The following is a 22,660-nucleotide window of genomic DNA, read 5'->3' as shown; positions in this document are numbered from 1 at the left end:
GAGAGAGAGAGAGAGAGGGGAGAGTGGTGGGGGGTTGCAACTACTTAGGTGTCTGCTGCCATCGTGTGGACTACCAGAGTAATGACACCGACAAGTCACCTTTCTGTGAGAAACCTTACATTTTTTTTTATTTGTTTTGATACTACTTTTTTTAGACAATGACATTCATACCTTTGGACCTATTTAATTCATTGTGTTATTGAATTTCTGAGATTTTAATGTGAAGACGAGTTTAATGTCTGCATGCTGGAACCAGAGGAGCTGTCTGTCTTTTCAAGGCCCTTTGACCTACGACGGCCCCCCTACCTCTGATTATATCACTACATTTAATACCAAAATAAAAAAGAGTACTTTATGAAATAAAATATCTAACTAAATAACTAAAGTAGCTATATCCACATTTGTGTAGTGGAGAAGCAAATGGCAATATTACTAATCACATGTTAAAGTTAATTATACCTTAATACATAAAAACATGAATATGTGCATCATGGTATTTATTTTGATACTACAAATACAAATTCCTACATATATACAGTTACTTGCCAGATCATTAGGTGGCCAGTGTAAACAAATACATCTAATGTGAAGCCCTGCAATAAATCCCCCTTTGTGACTCTTACGATGTTTAGTTGTTGAGTCTAACTCACTGACTAAAATGTTCTTGTCAGAAATAATAGAAACATTTCGGCACAAAACAATATAATTCAGTATAACTACAAACCACAGCCTCCAAAATGAAAACACTGCTGAATTAACTGTTATAATTGTTAAATAACGGTTCACTAATCACTTTCAGACTATATTTTTATAGCTGACTCGTGTTTAAAAATGACACACAACTAATTTAAGTGATATTCTGTTACTTATTTTGCGTTCGTAGACATAAGTTAATGCATAGTTAATCCTTTACTAATAGTTTGTACAAAGATTAAGGCATTACTGATTAACTGTGTAGATACTATACACCATTTAGTTAATAATTTCTTAATAATTTACAAACATATCTAAATGTTCCAATCCAAAAATAGTTCATGATTTATTAGATATTGTGAAGTTTTACTTCGTTTACTGCCGAGGTTAATATAGTGACTGAACTGTACATTTAATTTATGTTTAAGGAGGTCAATGCCTTTGATATACCAGTGTCACAACATGTATAAACCAGGCATTTGTTTTGGTTGAGAATGTGATGTGTCTATCTCGCCATACATCACCGACACAAAATGTCTACATAATGAAACACATTAGCAGTATGTTTGACCTGCAGAGCCTTCAAGTTTTGTCAGTTTCATGGAAAGCTTTGCCATTTATTAACTGTCAATAAGACGCTTTAAAATTCAAAGAGAAACAAACAAACAATTACCACCAACATCAGATAATACCAACCACCACTCACACTCTGGCAAAGGAACCTGTCTTTTATACGTCCCTCCTGCTCCAGGTGTTTAATGGGACTGGTCTGTTTACAGGACATCATCCAATAAAACATTTCATATTTACATGAATACAGACACACATCAACACATGATTAGTATAAACCATCCAAACTAAGTAACCTAAATCAACACTAATTGTGATTCCACTGCCCCCCGTCTTGTGACAATGGTTTAACCCTTCACTTTAAACACAGGGTATCAACCATGCGTTACTGTTTTGCGCCAAACTCCACTCAACTCAACTCAGCTCTATTTATATAGCACTTCAAACAGCAGCTACAGCCGAGACAAAGATAAAATAGAAGATAAAATAAAAGCATAAAAACATAACACCATTAAAAGCAATAAAAAGGTAAAACAATAAAAAAATAGAAATTAATAATAACAGAAAGCACTAAAAGCACCAAGCGAGGGCAGACTCTCATGCTGGACTGAGCGCCATGGAATAAAAATGGGTTTTAAGACGAGTTTTAAACATGGACAGTGAGGGGCCTTGTCTGATGTGCAGTGGTAGATTTTCCCACAATTTAGGAGCAGCAACAGAAAAAGCTTAAGCTGTGGAGAAAACCAGAATGAGGTGAGTACTGAGACTGAAACTTTAAACATAAGAAACAAAATACATTTAATTTAACAAAGCAAATACCACAATACTTGTGAAAACTGTAAACCTGTATTTAACTCAATAGAACAAAAATCAGTGTGTGTAAATATTCATTGATTGCAACTGCTATATACACACACATATAAAGGAATGGGACCTGCAGCCTCCATTTGTTGTGTTTTAGGCCTGAGACTGTAGATCACACAAAATGTAATGCATTTCAATCAAACATATACTTTAAATTACACAGTTTAAAAGGAAATGATGTATAGCTTACATGGTCATGGCAACATGTATGTCAACACCTCCACATTGTACAACTACATACATTACTGTACCTGAAATGACCAGCGGAGAGACTGTATAATCCTGACCTCTTGTGGCTGAAACTTGTTGACACATTTTCATGTATTTCTCTTTTTCATAGGCTTGCTTTCTCTGCTTTCGGGTATTAACACTTTGCGTACACCTATACCTGTTAAAGCCCCTATTTCAAAAGAAGTGGAGGTAGGGACAATTTCACTTCAAAAGATTTAGAAGAGAGTGACAGGAGTACTGATATTGTGTTGTACTGATATAACAGCATCAACATCAACACTAAGAGTTCTGGGCGTAGGGGTTCTCTCTGCAAGCTTACTAAGCTAAAGATTGTGTACATGATAACAACATAAGACTTCTCTTTGCTACCGAAACAACCAATCATTTTGTAGGGCTGGCATTTTGCTTGCAACATTTGCATGGACAGAACATCCAAATAACTGAAGCAGCAGGTTGAAGCAGGTTGTGAAAACTAAGGCATGCCACAGTATTTATTTACCCAGATACAGTCGCCTCTATTTAAATTAATTCACACATTCTGTCAGCACAGTAAACACTAATTTTGTGTATTTTATCTAACGATGTTAGGTGTGGCTCTATTTTGTGAAACTGTGTTGGGACAGATGCTTTGGCAAAACCAAGCTTTAAAAGAAAAATGGTGTGTGGTGATTGATGGATTGATGCTTTTCATGGAAAAAAGAAACCGCATTAGTCTTTTTACTTCAAGATTTGTCCAAACATCCATTAAAATGCGCTCTTTTTGTCAGAACGGTGACAAAAAAAAATAAATAAAAAGTCGAAGCAGAAGTAAAAATCACAGAAAACTGAGAGACTAATTCGTATGTAACACCCCGAGCTAATTTACGGTGTGCCAGTGAACGCACCACGCTCCTGTGTAAGCTGAACACTTTAGGTTACCTCAGAGAAAGCAGTGACAACAATGAGATAGCAGGAATTTGATACGGGCTCGACTTCCCGGATTAAAACTATTAACAGGCGATGACAGCAGGAGTTAGTCTGGACCAGGACCCGCTATTGCTCGAGTTTAGCGTCGGTGTAGTCCGCGAGAAGACCCGGTTCGATATCCTGACTGAATCCATTTTTAAAGCTTAAAAAAACGCGCCTCTACTCTTGACCCTGAATGTCTAAATTACCAGGAAATGCAGGTGTGCCGGTGCTCGGGGACAGGTCCCTGGAGTTCTACCGGGACCCCGTGAGTTTCTACCAACAGAGGATCGAAAAGCACGGGAGCAGAGTGTTTCAGACCCGCGTGTTGAACAGACCTTCAACCTTCATCTGCTCCGTGCAGGGAATGAGAGAGCTACTGTGTCGTAAGTCCTTCACTGCTACTGAGCACCTTACCTGTGCATGTATGTGCACCTGTTGATCAGCTCATAGTGACTTGGTCTCTTTTGCATCGTCACAGTGAGTCAGACCTTGACTTCAGGCTATGGGGTAAAAAAAAAGAGGAAATCTTTTCCATATAGAGGAGAATGCACCCCGGGATTAGTCTGATCTCTCATGAGAAAGACTCGTGATGGTCCTTTGGCGGGAGGGCATATTTCTGAAAAGAGGTTTTAATGTCACATTCAGAGCAGTCAAATGGTTGTGCTCCTTAAGAAACATAAACTATGTTGAATCTTTGTCTAAAATGATCTAAGTTATACATATTTAAAAAGGGCCAACAGGGTGAAATTTAAATCAGATGCCTTGGATTGGATAAGTACATGGTTTTAGTGTATTCCATGTTATTGGAACTTGTACTTAAAATGTCGCTTGTTTGAAAAGAAATCGATATTAAATGGTTTGAGGAATAATCATGTTCATCTTTTATTTCACTGAGAAAAATATTAGATTATAGATTATTAGATTATATAAGAAATATCAGCAAAATGTTCCTCCAAAGTGAAAACGGCTGAATCAACAGACCTCTCGTATATAGTAATGCTGAACACAAAGCTGACTTTCATGAAGCAAAGATTTAGTGCAGGACTGTTGTATTGAAGTGCGTTGTTTTATTAGTGTTCCTAATGAAGTGGCAGGACAGGAGCATCTGAGGGAAGTGTCTGCGGTGACTTAGTCTACTTAGCTTTTTAAAGCATACAAATAAACCTGCTCGAAGATTAACCTGTGAAATATGTGTTTCAGAGAAGTCCAATGTGTTCCTGAAGGATCCAACTGATCTGATGACCAACGTGTATGGTGACACCGTTGTAACCACAAACGGTAAGTGGTCACATTAATTTTCAGTGACAGAAAATGAAGCCAATGTGGAAGAACCAAACAGCACTTCCTCAAACCATGTCAGTCCGAGCTGATCTCGTTAAATTGTCCAACGTCACAGCAGACATAAACGTGTTTTAGTCTCCACGTCATCATTCATGTCAGCTGAGGGAAAAGCTCGCCGTCTCTGATCCACTCACGCTCCACCTCTTTGCCCGTTTTTGCATTAGCCTGGAGCTACAAGTCAAAAGCTGCCAAGATGGCAACTCTGGGCTTCAAAAGCCACTCCTCAGGAAGTCAATTACAGTGGGTGGATCCATCGTTACATACAGGCCACAGCTCTAACCTCAGGCCTAAAGCCTCAAACACATGAAATGTTGTGAGAAATGCAAGACTAATGTGTCCTGTTATACTAATTTAGTTTTTGTTTGTGTGTTTTAGGTGAAGAAGCATGTCTCCTCCGTCTGTCTCTCACTAGCCTGTTCTCAGGAACTTGTTTAGAATCGTCTAGAGATTACATCACCAGGTAAGAAAAGGGCAGTTGTTGGAAAAAGTTTTTCAGCATTTTACCACTCGAGACTGACGTTTTTGTTGTTATGATGTGGAAAGCCTTATGATCCTTTATGATTGTTTAAATGGGGCTGTAGCTGTGTGTCAAGACATGTGGCCTCGGTTCCACGAATGTCCACAGTGGCACCTAAAATGGACATTTGGTGTGGTGCAAGTCAAAAGGGTTCATTGGCGCAATAGTTGGCTCGTTGCCATCCGTGGCAAAGGTTTCTTGAGCAAGAGCTGATTCTCTGTTTTAAGTGTCAAAAACTCGCCTGTTTCTCTCTACAGTGTATGTGAACGCCGTCTGAAGGACCTCCGTCTCAGGTGACATTTAGTTTTATATACCAGAAAAAGAATATATCCAAGGCCATGTGCAAAACATGAGTGTGCCACAAAATGAGAATGTGTATGAATGTGTGTGCAGTGGCCAGCCGGAGTGTGTGTACACGGCCTTTAAGAGACTCGGGACGGAGTTGGTGTTGGGCATTTTTCTGAACGTACGAGCAGAGGAGCAGCCTGAACGTTTCCAGGAAGTCGCGGAGCTCTGCACACAACACTGGCATGGTGGGTCCACGGACTGTGCACACACGTCGAAGTCGTTGCACCTCGCTAGAACGTGATCCCGGGTGTCCCTGGGGGAGAGGTGGGGGACACCCTGGGCGGGCCACAAGTCCATGACAGTCCCAACGCAAAGAGACACTCACACTCGCATGCACGCCACTCCCAAAGTCAGTCTTTCTCATGTTGCCTGAAGTTTAGTAAACTATGTGCAATATAGCATTGCAAAATCTTCCGCTTCCTCTTTCCTTTGACTTCAGTAAACATTTATTTCTGTTCTTTTTTTGACCTTTGTTCCTTGGCTTGACGCCTCTTTTTTTTCGGCCCTCCCCTGCAGGCCTGATCTCTGCTCCAGTCAGCCTGAAGGTCCCCCTGTGGTCGTCGGGTTTCTCCACCGCTATGGACGCCAGGGACAAACTGATGGACATCATCAAAGACAAGCTGGAAAATGACACACAGGGGTGAGGCTGCACATGTCAGAACAGCGCACTCTTAACTCATGTGGTAGAGACAGAAGGAACCACTCTGCATGTCTTTGTGCCCTCATCTTCTCTTCTTGTCTTGTTTGCAAACACACGGAAGAGTGACATTCCCTTTACACGGTTGAACAGCTTAGTTTGCAACAATCAGATCAAATGTTTAACGCAACAGACTTTTGATACTCTCTCAAACTGTGTTGGTCACCTCTGTCTTTTTGTGATGGATCACACTCCACTGGGGGCTTCAGATCTCTGTCAGCGCATAGCATTTTAATCTCGGCGTGTCTGTCTCTTCCCTGTCCCTGCGGCCCCTTCTCAGTTTTGTCGGCACTCTCGGTTCTTTGCCGCTGCCCGACTCCAGCTCTGGTGCCCAGCACCTCCTGCTGTTCATCTCGGCGCTCATTCCCAAAGCCCTGGCATCGCTGCTCACCTCCTTCACAGTGGCACTCAGTGGAAACGAACAGGTACGGGCAAGAGGATGAGAGAAAATGTGGCAACAATAGAGAGATGAAAAAAAGCCCAAGTCCTGTTGGCAGTAAAACGTTCACAGAAGATGATCCTTTAAGACAATCATTCAATTATAAGAACGAGTGCCAAAAGGAAAATTTGTTCTACATTATTAAATGCAACAGTTGATACCCCGATGAAACCCATGGTAAAACACTGCATATGATATTGAAACAACTTTTTGTGGTCTTCTGTGTGGTCGCCTGGTTTAAATCCCTCCTTTTCCGTTGTTCAGATGGAGGTCCGTCGTCAGGCCGTAGAAGACCCCGATTACCTTCACAGAGTGCTGCTGGAGGTGCAGAGACTGTGGCCGCCTTTCATTGGTGGACGCCGACTAGCAGATCAGGTGAAGCTGGTCACCCGGGCCTGGATTCATGATGGAATTTTAGTGTTTTGAACAGAGAGATCCTGTCTCATGCCGCTGGTTTGTGTTTTGCATATCAGCTCAGTGTCATGTCATCATCAGTTTAAAATGCGTTCATCTGTTTCCACGTTTTGAAAACACTGCTGCTTTCCACAAACCTGTCTGAAACGGGAGATTTTTACATGTTTTTCTATTCACAATATCTTAAAAGATTTTAGAGGAACCTGATAGCAAAATTATGATTGTATTAAGTCAACGGTAAATATGACTGTCATCTTTTTTGTCAGCTCAGAATGACAAAAACATAATTCTTTGTACGGTATTCCAAAAGGGACAAGATTAACTCTGACACTGGAGGAGTGTTTAACTGCTGTTCAGAAAGAAAGGGATAATCGAGATGCGTTCAGTTGGCTGCAACCTCATTACTACATGCCACTAAATCTTAAACCCTGGTCATTAACATAAAGTAGCAAAACATGGGATTATATTATCATTTACATTGCTAAGAATTAAATTATACAGTGTTTTATACGTAAACAAGGTTGTTGGATGGACAGTCAGTAACAGTTAAGGCATTTAAGAAGAGTTTTCAACCCCCGCTTTAACAAATACCTGCTAATTCTGCACAATTTTAAGGATTTGTAGCAATATTTTATCCTTGTGTAGTGGTGGTGATGCTCCAAAGGGCTTCATAAGTTGTTTTGCTCCATCTTCCACTAGATGGCGGCATATGCCTCTAGATGAAAGTAAGTGCACTGCAAATGAAGAGTCACGGAGAGAAGAAAATAAATAAATATAAATAAATATTATATAAGCTCCACAGTAGTCTCTCACATCAGCTGGGGCCTAATGGTTCAAGAGGTGTGCTTGGGACTAAAGGAAGAAATGTGCATCTCTGGTGAAAGTGTCCTTAATGAAGACACCGAACCCTCCCCTGTTGCTGCACGAGGCTGCCCACTGCTCTGTGTGTGCGCCCTCTGCTCTTAATGTTGGATATGAAATTATTGCATTTTATGTGGAAATTACTTTGAGAGTCTTGTTACAACCTCTGGGACATTTCTCGGTGTTACAGGGGAGGTGGCCAATACGTCAAGTCGTTCACTAATAATCATGAACAGAGGGTGACTGACACGTGAGACATCGGCAGACAAAAAGACAAATCGATCTGCTTTTGAAAAGCAGACCTGGGCCTAATCAAATACGCATTTACTGCAGGGCTGTTCTGTTTTTATTCAAAGGCGATATTGTTGGTTTGCCAGATGATGATGATAAATGAAAGTTTGCCAACAAAAGTCCAGTAAAATCTAATCACTCCATACGTATGACTTTTATACCCCATAGGCCCGGTGCCTGCGTTACGACATGGATTTTCATTCATTAAAATGATTTCATCCGGAGCCGACATCAGCCAATAGATTCCCACACTCAAAGTCCCGTCTTGTGATTGGCTGTCAGGGCTGGTGGTCCGCTCGCAGGGTATCTGCCTCCTCTTTGATCACGGTGACCTCATGAAAATGGCTTACGCAACTGCCCAATCAGTGACATTGATCCCTCTCTGTGATTGATTGGCTCCGCTCCCCGGGAGGAAAGTAGCGGGGGGTCAGGGTTGTTTTCTTCCTCCTTTTTTTTTTGTTAAATATTTATTTATTTATCCACTAGCGGGTTGACGTGTGCTGGTGATGAAGCAGAGTGGAAAGTTTTATCTCTTCTTGGAAACGCACCGCTGCCCTTTGATTTACTGGCGGCCTCGGTTTCATCACATGTGGGGTTTTGTAGAATATTAGCAAATAGTAAATGCACTGTATGAACCGGCCTGCAGAGGCAAATAAAAATGATCACATGACCAAGAGGAAAGGATATCTACGGTGACTTAGCCGCACGTGAGGTTGTTTGTGTTGCAACGTCCTCCAACTAAAGTTTAAAAGCGGGCCTTTGAAGGCTGCTTACAGTTAATTGGTGACATATTGCCATTGCCCATCCCCTGTCAATACACTTGTGTAACCTCTATTAATAAGCAGGAAGAAAGAGGGAGGTGCTGTGACTGTTCTGAAAAGACCTTGTGAGATTATTAGTATTCACCATCAGGTGGAAAAAGTAGAATCTCCTTCAGGTGGAACTAAGATATGCAAGGGTTTAGCAGACTGAATGTGTGTTTGCAAGTGTGTGTGTGAGAGAGAGGGAGAGAGGGGTGAGAGGGAGAAAGACTGAAGTCAGTAAGGGCAGAGGCATCTTTCAGTGAATGAGGAAGAAAGAGATTTGTAAAAGATTTTCCACTCCACCGGAGAGACGCATGGAGAAAAATGGCATTGTGCGCGGAGGAAAGAGAAACAGCGATCCTGTTCTCCAGCAGTCCATTAGTGCAGCTGCTAATGGATGTAGTGAAAAGCTGAATTAAAAGGGCAACAACTGGGCTAGTGGTCTTTTTGCCCCAAGGTGGCACTTTTCACCAGAGCTTAGTGGGGTGGGGGGAAAGGGCTCGGGAAATTTAGTTTAACAAGGAGCTATCGTTGGGGGTTAAAAGCGTGTCCCGTTCATTTTGATTCAAAGCCTATTAGAAGTATGTTCTTACAGCTGTGTCGCTTGTCTTCCCCATTCTGCCTGTTTGTGTGACACAAACGATACAAATCCAATCAGGTCAACTGTAGGAGTGTAATCTCGAGCAGACATGTGTTTTTCAGTATCTTGATGATTGTTGTCAGTGTACAGTAAAACTATCCAGAACGTACGAAGCTCTCAGTGCAAACGGGAAATTTCTACAAGTGGAAAGATTTCAGTTTTTTTAATATTTCGCAAGGTTTGCACACGCAGTCAGCGGCCATTTGAAGCGATGCTTCAGATAGCATAGGAAACTGTTCTAAATGCTTGGAACCAGGGGCTTTCCAGTGTAAGAGAAGAAGATCATCACAGAACAAATTATAGCGAGTCACTAATTTACGTTACTGTATAACCCCCTAAAAAAATGAAAGTAATTCCATCCACATGATGTCATTAATATGTACATACACTTTTCATTTTTGACACACTTTGCGTGTAATGGCAACACATTCTAGGCTATCTCATTTCACAGTGTAAAGGTGGTCATTTGTTTCACCTTCATCATCAAACTACACACCAACGTGATAAAATGCGTGCTGTTAGCATGCAACATGACTTTTGTGTCAGATGATACTAGCGTGAAACTAATCTACAAAAGATACACCCATCAGTCACAACATTAAAACCAGTGATAGAAGTAAATAAAGTGTTCTGCTGGAAACTTTTGGACTTGGCATTCATGCGGGTGTTACTTAGACATGTGGCACTCATCCAGCAGTCATGAAAATGGTCGCGAAAATGGTTTAGAGACAACTCAAAAAACAGCACAAGGTGTTGACCTGGCCTCCAAATTCACTAGATCCCAAACTGATCAAGTATCTGCGGGATGAACTGGAAGGTCCATGTCCATTCTCTGATGAGTCATGACTGTTTTGGAGTCACATTGGAGACCTATACAATACTATACAGGGGGTCATAGTGTTATGCCTGGCCGCTGTACATAAGACATAATGATGTTATGTCTCTTTCTGTGTGTGTGTGTGTGTTTTTATGCAGGACACCACCCTCGCGGGGTTTGAAGTCCCAAAAGACTACGGTGCGATCTATATCAGCCACGCTGTCCACCGTGACCCGGAGGTGTTCCATCAGCCTGACGAGTTCCTGCCGGAGAGATGGAGCGGGAGGTAAGGGTCTTAGGTTTATCTAGTCATTCACTATAGAAGCTCCAACCACGGGATGGCATATATGTAATGCTCATTGGTTTAAAGAGTGGCTTCATCTGAAAGGCAGCAACAATCTACAGTAAAAATTGTTACATAAGGTGCAGCGCTAACAGACCCACAGCAGCGCAAACATTAATATCCTGCATTTCCAGTTGTTCTTCTTAGTTTTGTCACTACCATAGCATACATCTACCACTGGCAGAATCCACAAAATCCTGCACTAGGGAACCAAAACAAGCCAGTATCTTGGTTGAACCTTGAGTGTCCCATTAAGAAGAGTCAGGAAACTTAAGTTTTGTCCATTGTTTACAAGGCCTTCGAGATCCGCGTGAAACACTAAATATATGTTATGAAATCAAATCTTTTGAATGTTATTGTGGGGGATCACTGGATTTACTTGCGGTGGGTAAGTCTGGTGAGCTTTTAAACGCTAATTATTAGTAAGAAAGCTGACCTTTTGGGGAACAGCCACACAGTGATGGTAAAACTTCTGCAGAATGTGTTGCATTATCCTCTGTCAACTCTCTACTGAGTAGGAGTTTCTGACCCGTCACTGAGTTGCAGTAAGTTAAAAAAAGCTTTGCAGGAATCTCGACTCATTACTTGTGATTTTAGATGGTTTCACTTCTTAAAATATCTAACTTTCCGTTTAGGAATGAAATTAAAAACACAACAGATGAAGCAATTTAACTTTTTTTTCTAAAGGCAAAGGCACGTTTTAAAAACTGCTGTCACTGTCATGACCGACACATGAAGGTATCTGACATGTTTTTTGACTTTTTCAGGCTGTTAACTTCTTTTTGATGAATTTAGGACAAAGTCAATACAAAGATGGAGGTATCAGAATAGGTTTCCCACTGAAGTGATATTGTGTGGCCTCTGGTGATTACTTTTCCTATTAATCAATCAGTGACCACTCTGTGGAGAAAAAGAAAGAAGTCATTCATACAGTAAATGGTAAACACAGTATACAGCATTATCTAAACTGAGAGTTTTACCATAAATTATTGGTATTGTGTTTTGATAATAGTGAGGTAAAAGACTTCAGTTGAAACCAGGAATAGCTGAAGAAGTCCTGGAAGTGTGAATGGCAACAGTGATCAAGTAACAGCAGTGTGAATGAAGCCATATCATATCTGCAATCAAGACGTGTGTTTCTAAACCCACAGTATGACCGCATTTCTAAATTAAACTGAAGGTAACCACAGCAACTGGCACCACACAGCTATTTCCTCTTTACACACGTTTAGTGGTTGATTTAAGAATAGCTGTCGCCGTCTCATCCACCTGCGGTGACGCTGACGGTGCCATATGTTTGAATGGTTATGCATTTCTAAAATAATGATTGCTGATACACAAGTCGTGCTTTTATTTGTGTTCAGATGCGCAATAAGATTTCAGACAAATGGTCTAGACTGCGACTCGCTTCGTGTCTCTGTGCTGAAAACCCTGCAGGTTAATGGATACATACGCCTACATCTTTACTATAGCAACCGCTGCAGTGACAGTGACTCTGAACAAACAAATCTGAACACATATTTACATATACACTGATTAGGCATAACATTATGACCACCTTTTTAATATTGTGTAGGTCTCACTTAAAGGTGTTGTGACTCATCAGAGAATGGACATGGGTCTCCCCAGTCTGCCGCCTGCTCTGCTAAAACAACGGCTTCATCATTAACCCTTTCTCTCACATGTCACTCCTGTTCATTCACTTCCCCCATTCACCTGTTTCTTCTCATTCATGCTGGTTCATTCAGGCGACAGAGCAGGGAGCGAACCAAGTCTGTGAATGTATGTATGTAGGTAGCTGTCGCCATGGAAACTGGTCACCTGTCTCTATTTCTACCAATAGGGATTCCCCGTGCGTGTGTGTGTGTGGTTTTTGTGTGCGGAGTGGGGGTTAAGCAGTTTTCTGTCACCAAAGAAAAAGGGTGATTCCTATAAAGTGAAATCTTCAATCTGACTGGTTCAGCTACAGTCTTATAGTTTAAAATAAACAAACTGACATCATGTGCTAAGGGAAGCCATTTTAAATGTGTTGAAGAGTGCGTAAAGGCAACATAGTCAGCTGAGGAAATAAAAAAAAAAAAAAAAAAAAAAAAAATCAATGAATGAACAGACAGATAGCTGCTGCCATGGTAACTGGCCACCTCACACCTGTTTTTACCAATGGGGGATTCCCTGTGTGCTCCGTGTGTGTCTTGCAGGTGGGGATGGGGTTAAGGGATGAGTCAGAGGAGCTTTTCCCCTCCTCCAACTCTGTATTAAAATGTGAAATATGTAAATGTTTCCAATGCATTAAACAAAAAAACATTAAGTCAAAAAGAGAGCAGTAAAATTTGCTGTGTCTTTGCTGAAAGCGTTTCAGCTGGAGGTCTGAGAGATCCACATTTGAAGCACATGCGGGTTCTTGGATTGTGTCAAAATCCAATAATTGATCTTACCGGCAAGCTGTCAGTCTGTGTAGCCTAAGCCGATAGAGATTTCCCCTTTCCTGTGCAGTGGATCTATATTGCTGTGAAAAAATTATGAGTTCACTGGATGACATTCACTCCCATGAAGGTGGTCGTGCAGGTAATGTTGAGTTGAATCCGCGCGCCGCTCACATAAATAAGATGAGATCCGCGGCTAAGTTAGTTTGCATAATGTTTTGCATTTTTTTTTTTTTTCATATATATAAAAAGAAAACCCCCCAAAAACCAATGGATCTGACGCTGAGAAGTAATTGTAGATGTAGGAGGTTTGAACTCCCTGAATTGATCTTAACCTCAATAAACATCTGTCTATAAATATCTTTCCGTCTGTGGGCTCGCTATATCTTCGCCTGCCTTCCGTTTATCATCCGATCTGTTTCCTCCCCTCCTACCTGCTCCTCCGTCTGTCAGTCTTCCTGGAGACTGCTTTCCTGTCTGCCTTGATAGTTGCCCGGCCACCTGGCCGTTTAATTTAATGACTGCAGTCCTATTTCATAACGAGCCCACCTACAATCACCGCAGTTTCATCTGTTTGTGTGTGATAGTTGGATATATTGTCCACTGTGTGTGACTCAGTGCATATTGTTACAGTGTGTGTCTTTATGCGTGTGTGTTTGTGTGTGTGTGTTTTTCCATTTGGAAACGCGTATTGGAGCTGGCAAGTTGACGTCCTATCAGCCAAACGCCCACGCAGACTCCGACCCTAGATAAACGATTCGGAAATGCTACCGAGCACAGATAAAACTCTTCGTTAACTGTAGCAGACTGTGGTTTTATATAAATCTGCGAACAGGAAGTGTCCATCTTCTGACTAACATATGTTTCAATTTGAAGTGGAAATGTGCTTTTCTATATATAAATGAAAGGATTATACAATTTGCCCATGGGAAGATCTTTTGGGGTAAAATTCCCCAGTTCCCCTTGTAGATTTTGTGTGACTGGTTGTACATATGTTCTCCTGGATACGAAGCTTGTACCTTCAACCCAAGGCTAAAGGCCCAACTGACGTCCTGTCTTCTGTCTGATTTTATTCTGACGTTTCTAAATTCAAGTGTTGATTCGTGTCTCAGCAGCTTTGATTCAGTAGGTTGCTACTATTCACCATCTGCCATGCTCCCTTTAACTTACAAAATAAATTACACGTCCAGAAAGTGTTTGCTTGTAGGAAACTTTGGACAAAGTTGTTATGTTCAGTTATTCAGTGTTGTAGCCGATGAGCCTTCTCAAATACAGATCATATGTTAAATTGTCCACGATATACATCAATACCCTGTTATTGAACTCCACATTCAGTGACACGCAAATAAGAATACCTGGACCTTTGTTTTTAAAGTCATTTAAAAGTCAGTGTTGCTCAATTAAAATGAATACTCTCTACTCTGATTAAGTAAATGTCCTGACCTCAGAGACCTGTCCATCTTTTGACTCTTACTCTCATACTATAAACTAGATTATGCTTCTCCGATTCACTTCCCTTCCACTCGCCATATTTGATATATTCTCATGCTGGACCGCTTGGTAAGATTTCCACACGTCTTACGGTTTCAGGATGGACCTAATAGTACATTAAACCATTAGACAGATGCTAGCGAGAACACTAATAATCTCCCTTCTCACACACACCAACCATCTGACACACTGGACCCAGACTATACACACCACTAATGCTTCCTGTTTGCCTTTAATCAGAGCTCAGGTTTCAGGAAGACAGGATGCATTAGACATGAGAGGCAAGAGATGGCCTGCATCAGCAGGCTATTGACTGATGGCCTGAAACAGCCAGCATCTGTTTATTTTCAGTGTATTTTTAGAGGTTTGTATCGGAAAGTTACAGCAGGTATGCCAGACAAAGCCGGGGCATCAAGGCAGGACACTGATTCATGTCCATGTTGTGTTTTCATGCACTTTTCTTCCTGATCCATTTTTTGTTTAGTTCAGCTGGTTTGTATTTGGAAACCTTTATGTTCGAAGTGAAAAGTGTCCTGTCTGAGTTTTTTGGTTATTTTTACCACTCTGTAGAAATAATGTCTGCCTCATGCATGGGTTCATACTTGGTTTTACCAGTTGCTTCATGGAGCCTCCAGAAATGTTGCAGTTCTTTAGCAAAGCCACTTAAAGAAGACGGAAAGCTAGCAGACACGGAAACCCTGAATGTGCTCATGATTTTATTGATAGAAATTAGTATAAGACTAAATGGACCGAGCTGACAATACTGCATTGTAGCCCAGAGTGAAAAACATTTGGCCAAAACAGAGCACTTTTGTTTGTGTAGAGAGAAATATGGCCCTCAGTGCCAGATTTTATTATGTCTGCGCTCATTTTTAAGTAATGTATATAAAGTTTTGTCATGTGATGTTCGCTCATCATGTCTGCATCATATGATCTTATCGGATGATCGGCCAGATAACAACGCCTTCTTTGACAGCGACGTAAGGAGCAGGCATAACACAGCCATTATTGTGCTGATAACTATGAGTGGGCTCGAACAATACTGAGCTCTTATTTGTAGAAAACCTTTAAAATTTGAAATGCCAAACAAATACCCGGATTGTTTTACCTCGCCTTTTTTTGTGTTTTGTGAAAAAATATTGATTTATTGAACACTTCTGAGTAACTTCACTGAGTAACTGTGATTTCTTTTTTTTTTTTTTTTTGTACGTGCAGGAATGCAGGCCAGGAGCATTTCCTGTGTTCGTTTGGCAACGGGTCCAGGAGCTGCATCGGAGTTAAACTTACTAATGTCTTCCTCAAGGTGACTTTGCTCATGACACCTTTTCTCACAGACCACTCAATCACACACTTGTGATTATTATTTCTCATTCAGTCTGTAAAGTTGTCTTCTTCTTGAGCAAAGATGACTTCATTTAGAAATTTTTACTTTCAGTGTGTTTATCCTCTTCCACTACTCACGTATTCAGTGTTATGTGTCAAGGCACAGAGGGAATGAGACAGTATTATAAACAAAGGTGCATTATCACGGTGCAAGTGCAGAGCATGCGATGACGCAGGCCGCATGGTCCGCTCGGTAGTTGCATGTTTCCACTTTAGTATTCCTGGCTGCTCCTCCATCTCCGCAATTTTCCAGTTAATTGTCTTGGATCAATAAAGATGGAACACATCGAGCAAAGTTTAACTGAGGATGTTCAGAGATACAAATATTTGTATGAACCGTGTTCGGCAAAATTTTGGCGAAAGTTTCAGTCACCATTGTTGAGAGTGAAGCAGGAAAATTAACCCGTGTGTCAAAAAAGAAACTGCGCTGACGAGCATTTGGGTGATGATTTTACAGAGGTAGCCAGACTCATGAGCGCAATGCAAATGCAGTGGAGACTGCGGTGGAGGCTACACGCTTAGGTTATACTGGAATTGTCCGGCAGCAGCTTAAGAGCCTTTACTCCGAACCATAAAAACATAAAATAACAACAAAGAATACTGGAAAAAATGACTCGCAGAAGGAACCGTAATCTCAGGCAGACAATGCACTGGCTGTTGAAAAACGGATCAGAGGACTTGGGCAAATGGCTGGATGGCTTCTGACGAGAGGCTGGGCAGATCACAGGTGCTATTCAGAGGTTCAACAGCGAAGACAACTGGCCTCTGCATGATGTAGACGAGGCTTGTGCTGCGATCAGCTGGGTACGATGCCTAGATGTGGACACTACTGCCAGACCTGCTGCCTGGTCAAGTCACCACAGAGGCCAAGTGTCGGTTGATTGACCATGGGGCATGCCAGCGTCGATGCTTTCTCCTAGAATGATGTCAGAGTCGGGCCTGGCAAGTTCTCTGACATCCAGCTGGATAACTGGCTGGTGGCTAAAAACTCAGAGGCTGGAGTTGTCATGAAGTTGGCAGGCTGGGGCTAGCCAGCTAGAAACGATCTGGCTGGCCACTAGCGGACTGGGAAATAGGTTCTGGCAGTCTGAAGTCTGGTTGCCAAAATAACCAGGGGTGTCTAGGAAGTGGAAGTCCAGATTAAGTACTTTACTTTTCTGTGTGGTGCTCTGGAACAATCTTCACAGTGAGCCAGCTGTGTCTGGCAGCCGGGGCTTCCCGGGGCTCAACTCGCAGCGCAGTTCAGCACAACTAACATTAAGAGAGAGAGAGAGAGAAAGAAAAAAAAAAAGAGATGAGAGGTGGACCATCCCCCAACAGTTCAGTAAATAGTGCACTGCTCATGGGAATGATGAAACACTAGGCTGTGTGTGTTTGTTTGGTAGATATACCAGAGGGAGAGATCCAGGGACTGACTGCCCCGTTTCAACCAGTGGTCCCCATGGCAGCGTTACCTATATACAGTTTTTTGGACACTCTCACGCATAGGGCTGGGAAGTATACCGGTTTATACCGAATACCGATGATATTAATTTTTACTCTACGGGCATACCGGTGTATGCGTGACACTGCGCCACAAAACACTGTTTTAGACTGGACCGTTTTCAACGTAGTGCTTCTAAATACGCATGGTACAACTGTGTCTCTGTGAGGCGTGGTGAAGACGGAAAAAATTTCAAAAGAAGTCTTGTGCCAAAAAAAGAAAAAAAAAAGTTTTTTGTTTTGTTTAGGGTGACCAAACATCCCTGATTTCCGGGGACAATCCTTGTTTTGGATGACCTGTCCCCCGGCTATAGCTGTCCCCAAAAATGTCCCCAGACTTAGCTTTTTATGGATGAGGAAAAATGTTGCACACAGACTACAGTGATTACGGTAGCCGGTCGTGTTGTCCCTGTTTCTTCATTTCATCTTGATAACATTTAGTTCTTTTTTTTTTTTTTTTATCCCAGATTTCCACATCAGCAGGCAGTGCCAACATGGTTCCATGCAAACCTGTTTTACTACTAGTGTGGGATCATTTACTCATCGTCACAGTAAAATAGTCCATCCTTAGTCAATCTACTGCATTAATTCCTCTCTCAACCAGTAGAAAATGTTGTGAACACCAGATTATGCATGAAAAAAAAAAACAATGCTGAGATACGTCAAAATTTTGAAAAATACAGTGATATACATTTTTGGTCATAGCACCCAGCCCTACTCACACAGCCTATACAAGGAAGCAGAACAACATAGGTGTGTTACAGGTGTCCCCACAGGAAGGAAAGGTTCATTTCCCATGTTTATTCAGTCCCTCTAGAAACGGGTGTGTGCATATGAACAAATGTGTACACATGTCTCGTGAGCCTTGGGTTGGGTGACACCAACTTGAAAACAAACTCTCTGCCTTGCTGGTGGATCCCAAGGTGTGAAGTTAAACACTTTATCTGCTGGACCGGCTTCCTCACGTGGGCAGATTAAAGATTAGGTTAAATGTTTCTTTCACAGCACATCTGCATTTTTTGTCAGATATAACAACCAACTTTAGCTATTTAACAAATGTAACTCCTTGGCGTCATGGGGCCGACATCCCAAAGTTAGTAGCTTAGTATGAACCAAGCACTGGCTGCTAGAGGAAGGAGTTAAATAATCTTTAACCTGCTGATGCATGAGGCATTTTTATTGCCGTCAAGTGCTGAAAACGTACAAAACGCGTTGTAGTTGTGTGTTATTTCAAGCCGGTGCACAGCTGCCTTGCCAGGGCAACTACTTAACGCTGCTGCTTCCTAATGAACTAAGCAAGAAAGAGAGCAGAGGGAAAGAAGCAGATTGCACCAGTCAGCTGATGAGAGGCTTATCTCAACAGACCACATCCACTGAGTCAGATTGTCAACTCAGTCACACAGAAGTGCAAATAAACTACATCATTTAACCCATTTGACGTCGGGGGATCACAGTCAACGAGACATCTAGTTAATGTTTTCAGAATACTTAAGAACAAAAACCGCGACACATCATGGGGGTGTTACTGCTGTCCAAAATGCAAATGTTAGCGATGACTCAATCCTCCACACAGACACGCATGAGTCATTCTCAAATGTTGTGCGTGATTGACTGGAGCTCAGGTGTGTAGTCCGCAGTGGTAACACTGTCCAGCAGGAGGATCATATCTCGGTCGAAATTGGATTATTGAGTAAAGATGACGAGCGGCCTGTGAAGCTTATGAAGTTGGATAATGTGGACCGAAAATTGCTGGCACATGGATATACATGTAGCACATAGTGTGTGTGCAATGTATATTTGTAAAATGTGATTCATAGTTTTTTTTTGTTGCATTATTGTTATATTTTACATTTTTAGCTCACGCATTTTAGCATTTAAATTATTTTGAGTATTTTACTTTACAGACACAGACTGATGGTGATTATTAGATAGATAGAGAAATATAGCAGGTTTTGAGTTAACTCCTAGTTGCACTGTTGAAAAATGACACAATCGATGTCATATAACTTATTTTGATGGCATGTATTACTTTGCTATTTAAAAATGATCTCATCTCAATAGCCTTGCACTGATGCTGAAGCACATTGTTCTCTCTCCTCTGTGCTGTTGTGGCTGATAGATTCGACTGTTTGCAACATTTGAATCGCTTTCAGCAGCCTGACCATTTGCAGACACACTCAGACACACCAGAGGAGGGCATGACCAGAGTATAAAGTAGACCGCTGGGATCTAGGTCAGAGATGTGACTCATTGCCTCATCCTTCCCCTGTCCTCCTCCTTCCTCCCCCAACCCCCACTCTCATCATCCTTCCTCCGCTCCCTCCCTCCTGTCTCCTCTTCATCCCCTTCCCTGTTCATTCATCTCCCCCTCCCCCCTCATCAGGAAAATCTTCATTCATAAAGTGGAGGCAGGCAGGGAGAGTGTGTGTTTTGGACGCTCGGGATAAACCACTGACCGGTTATCGCTATGACATCACCAGCCGTGGAGCTCTGACTGCATTTTGTGTGCAGGATATGACGGAGTAGGATAGGATGGAATATCAGGTTTCGTTGAACCTGTGTCAAATGAACAATGAGGGATAGTGTGACTGGAGTGGTAATTTTTAACTTTTAGATTTCGAAAGTAGGAACTAAGTCAAAAGTACACGATGTTCCATTAAAACTTGGCTGCCAAGAACTGTTGCTATTTTCAAACCTGGAAAGCAACAGTGTTGTGGAGGCTGCAGATTTGCAAGTTGGACTCCTATTCAGCGTCGGCGGAGGCCCTAGCTTTGCCAAGTGCCTTCTACTTTAACATTTTGTTTTTGCTCTGCTGTGAAATAAAATAAAAATAAGTCACCTACACCTCCTCTGCTCTTAACTCCGAGTAAGTTCTGTTTATGTAAGATACTGAAAATAAAACAGCATTTTTCTTTTTTACGTTTTGCTGCCAGGAAGCTTGCACGTACCTGTTAAAGCACTATGACTGGTGTTTGGACCCTCCGTCTCAGGACCTCGAGTACAAATGGCTGCCCGTGTCTCGCCCCGCCAACCCCCCCACCATCTCCTTCACCCAGCTGAGTACGTCCGTCTAAAGTGACACCAGCTAGGGATGCACAGTGCGTTTCATGGTGTACCTGCCGCACACACCGAAAACCAAATGTACTCTTACCAGAATGTGGCGGTAAAACATCTGAAGTGTGTCTTAACGCAGGCAGAGGGCAGATGGCAAACTGTGAGGCTTTCCCCTGCTGCGGGGAATACAGTAATCATCCTGGGGAAAGCCGCGGAGTGTGCTAGTCTCAGTCTGTTTGTTCCTCTGCCAGATATGCTGCAGATGATTTAGCAATGAGTCATTCTTCCTTTGTTGAATGTGACACTGCTAGACAAAAATGTATGCTCTGTATTATTATTATTATTATTTTTTTTTTTACATTTTTCTACATTTTAAAAAGGTTTTAAAAGATTCACAACACCCACTACGTGAAAGTCTTTGTCTCACTGAACTGTAATGAATATTATACATCAAAAATTGCATCTAGGTTGAATTCCTCCCTTTTTTTTCCAAATCTGCATCTTCGCTGAGGTGGAAATCGCATTTTTCCCTTCGCTGCAGTATCAATATTCAGACCGATAAAGACGAGAAAACACACAAAAACAGAGGTAAACCCTCAGATTCCATCACTGACGGCAAACCTGTCTCGCCCCTCTCCCCCGACCCCCACCCGCCACCTAGCAACCACCACTGCCTAGCAACGGTTCGTCATACCGGCACCGACTTGCCTCCTTTTAGTATGCAAGACACACACACACACACACACGAACACACACTAACCTGGTTATTTTTGAAAGCGTTCAGTTGGCATCTGAATCTAAGGTAAACAATGGTAGAAGGCATTTCAAGCAACCTCAATGATTTGAATGAAGACTTGAGCTATTTTGTGTTACAATATTGATAAGATTTAGTTTTAGGATGATATTTATTCATGTGCAACTTAAGTACTTGTGTGTCTTATCACATGCAGTGTCTATAAAGAGTGTTCACCCCTTTTATTGCTTTTATAAACAGTGTAATATAAGTTGGCTTTTTGTGACAAACAATATATGAATTCTTGTGAATATGGATTTTTATAGAGTAATGTAATTTACCAGCCAGTCAACCAGGAGCTTCTGCTGAGAAGCATGATGCTGCCACCACCATGTGTCACTGTGAGGATGGTGTGTTTGGGCTGATGCAGCGATGTCCAAAAGTTCAATTTTGGTCAAATCAAACCAAAGTTTCTTCTTTCAGTTGACCCTGAAGACTCCCATGATTTACCATCGGCTTTCTCCTCAAGGGCATCTCTTTTAGCTCCATCAGAGTGACCATAGGTGTCCACATTGTCACGCAACTTGTGAGGATAATTTATTCCATATTGTATATTTTAATTAATTGAACATCTGTCACTCATATTCACCGTGATTCCATTTATAAAAGCAATAACATTCAAATAGGGAAACACTTTTTATGGGCACCGAAGATGTTTTGTGTATATTTGTGTTTGGCTTTCGTTCAGCTGTGTTTAGTTGAATGTGTCTTTGTTTTGTTTTAAATTTTAATGTATAATTTTATAATACTGTGACACTTAGTAGTTATAATCAATCTTGAGTTGCTGTTGCTTCATTATCTTCTTGTTTCATAGCAGCTTCATGGTGCATTTCTGCCATCTTCTGAAATTCCATCTTCTGAGACTGCTGATGAGAGAAGATCTTATGACATGCAGTATACTTCTATTTATTGGTCGCATCTCTTGGCACATTTTACATTTTTCCAGCCAATCATTCTTGTGATAAAATTTAATTCCAATGTAGACGTATTGGTTACCTCTCCTGTCTATTATTAGAACCTCTTGTTTATTCAGCAGTTATACTTTTCTGTCCATAGGGAGTCCCGAACCACTAACCTCATTTCAAGCATCATGTGATTATATCAGCAATTTAATAAGTCTTTTATAATAATGTGAATGGATTGGCTGGCAATAAAATCATTCTTCACTTTTTCAAATTGCACTTATTTGTTGTTCTTGTTATGATTTGTGTGCAACC

The 22,660-nt window shown here is 41.5% G+C and overlaps 1 protein-coding gene across 1 annotated transcript; it reads left to right on the top strand.

Moving 5' to 3' along the window:
- Positions 1–3,274: 3,274 nt before the first annotated feature.
- LOC124997143 (beta-amyrin 28-monooxygenase-like) lies at positions 3,275–22,624 on the top strand. The gene is made up of 11 exons (XM_047570752.1): positions 3,275–3,689; positions 4,507–4,584; positions 5,023–5,107; positions 5,422–5,457; positions 5,558–5,697; positions 6,029–6,152; positions 6,490–6,634; positions 6,913–7,023; positions 10,633–10,760; positions 15,947–16,034; positions 20,530–22,624. Exons 1-11 carry the CDS (start codon positions 3,500–3,502, stop codon positions 20,668–20,670), a joined length of 1,266 nt encoding a protein of 421 aa, XP_047426708.1. The 5' UTR covers positions 3,275–3,499; the 3' UTR covers positions 20,671–22,624.
- Positions 22,625–22,660: the final 36 nt, after the last annotated feature.

The sequence above is a fragment of the Mugil cephalus genome, chromosome 19 (genome assembly GCF_022458985.1).
Source record: "Mugil cephalus isolate CIBA_MC_2020 chromosome 19, CIBA_Mcephalus_1.1, whole genome shotgun sequence".
NCBI classification, from domain to species: domain Eukaryota; kingdom Metazoa; phylum Chordata; class Actinopteri; order Mugiliformes; family Mugilidae; genus Mugil; species Mugil cephalus.
The sequence above is the reverse complement of the archived record's forward strand: the minus strand, read 5'-3'. Positions and strand labels throughout refer to the sequence as shown.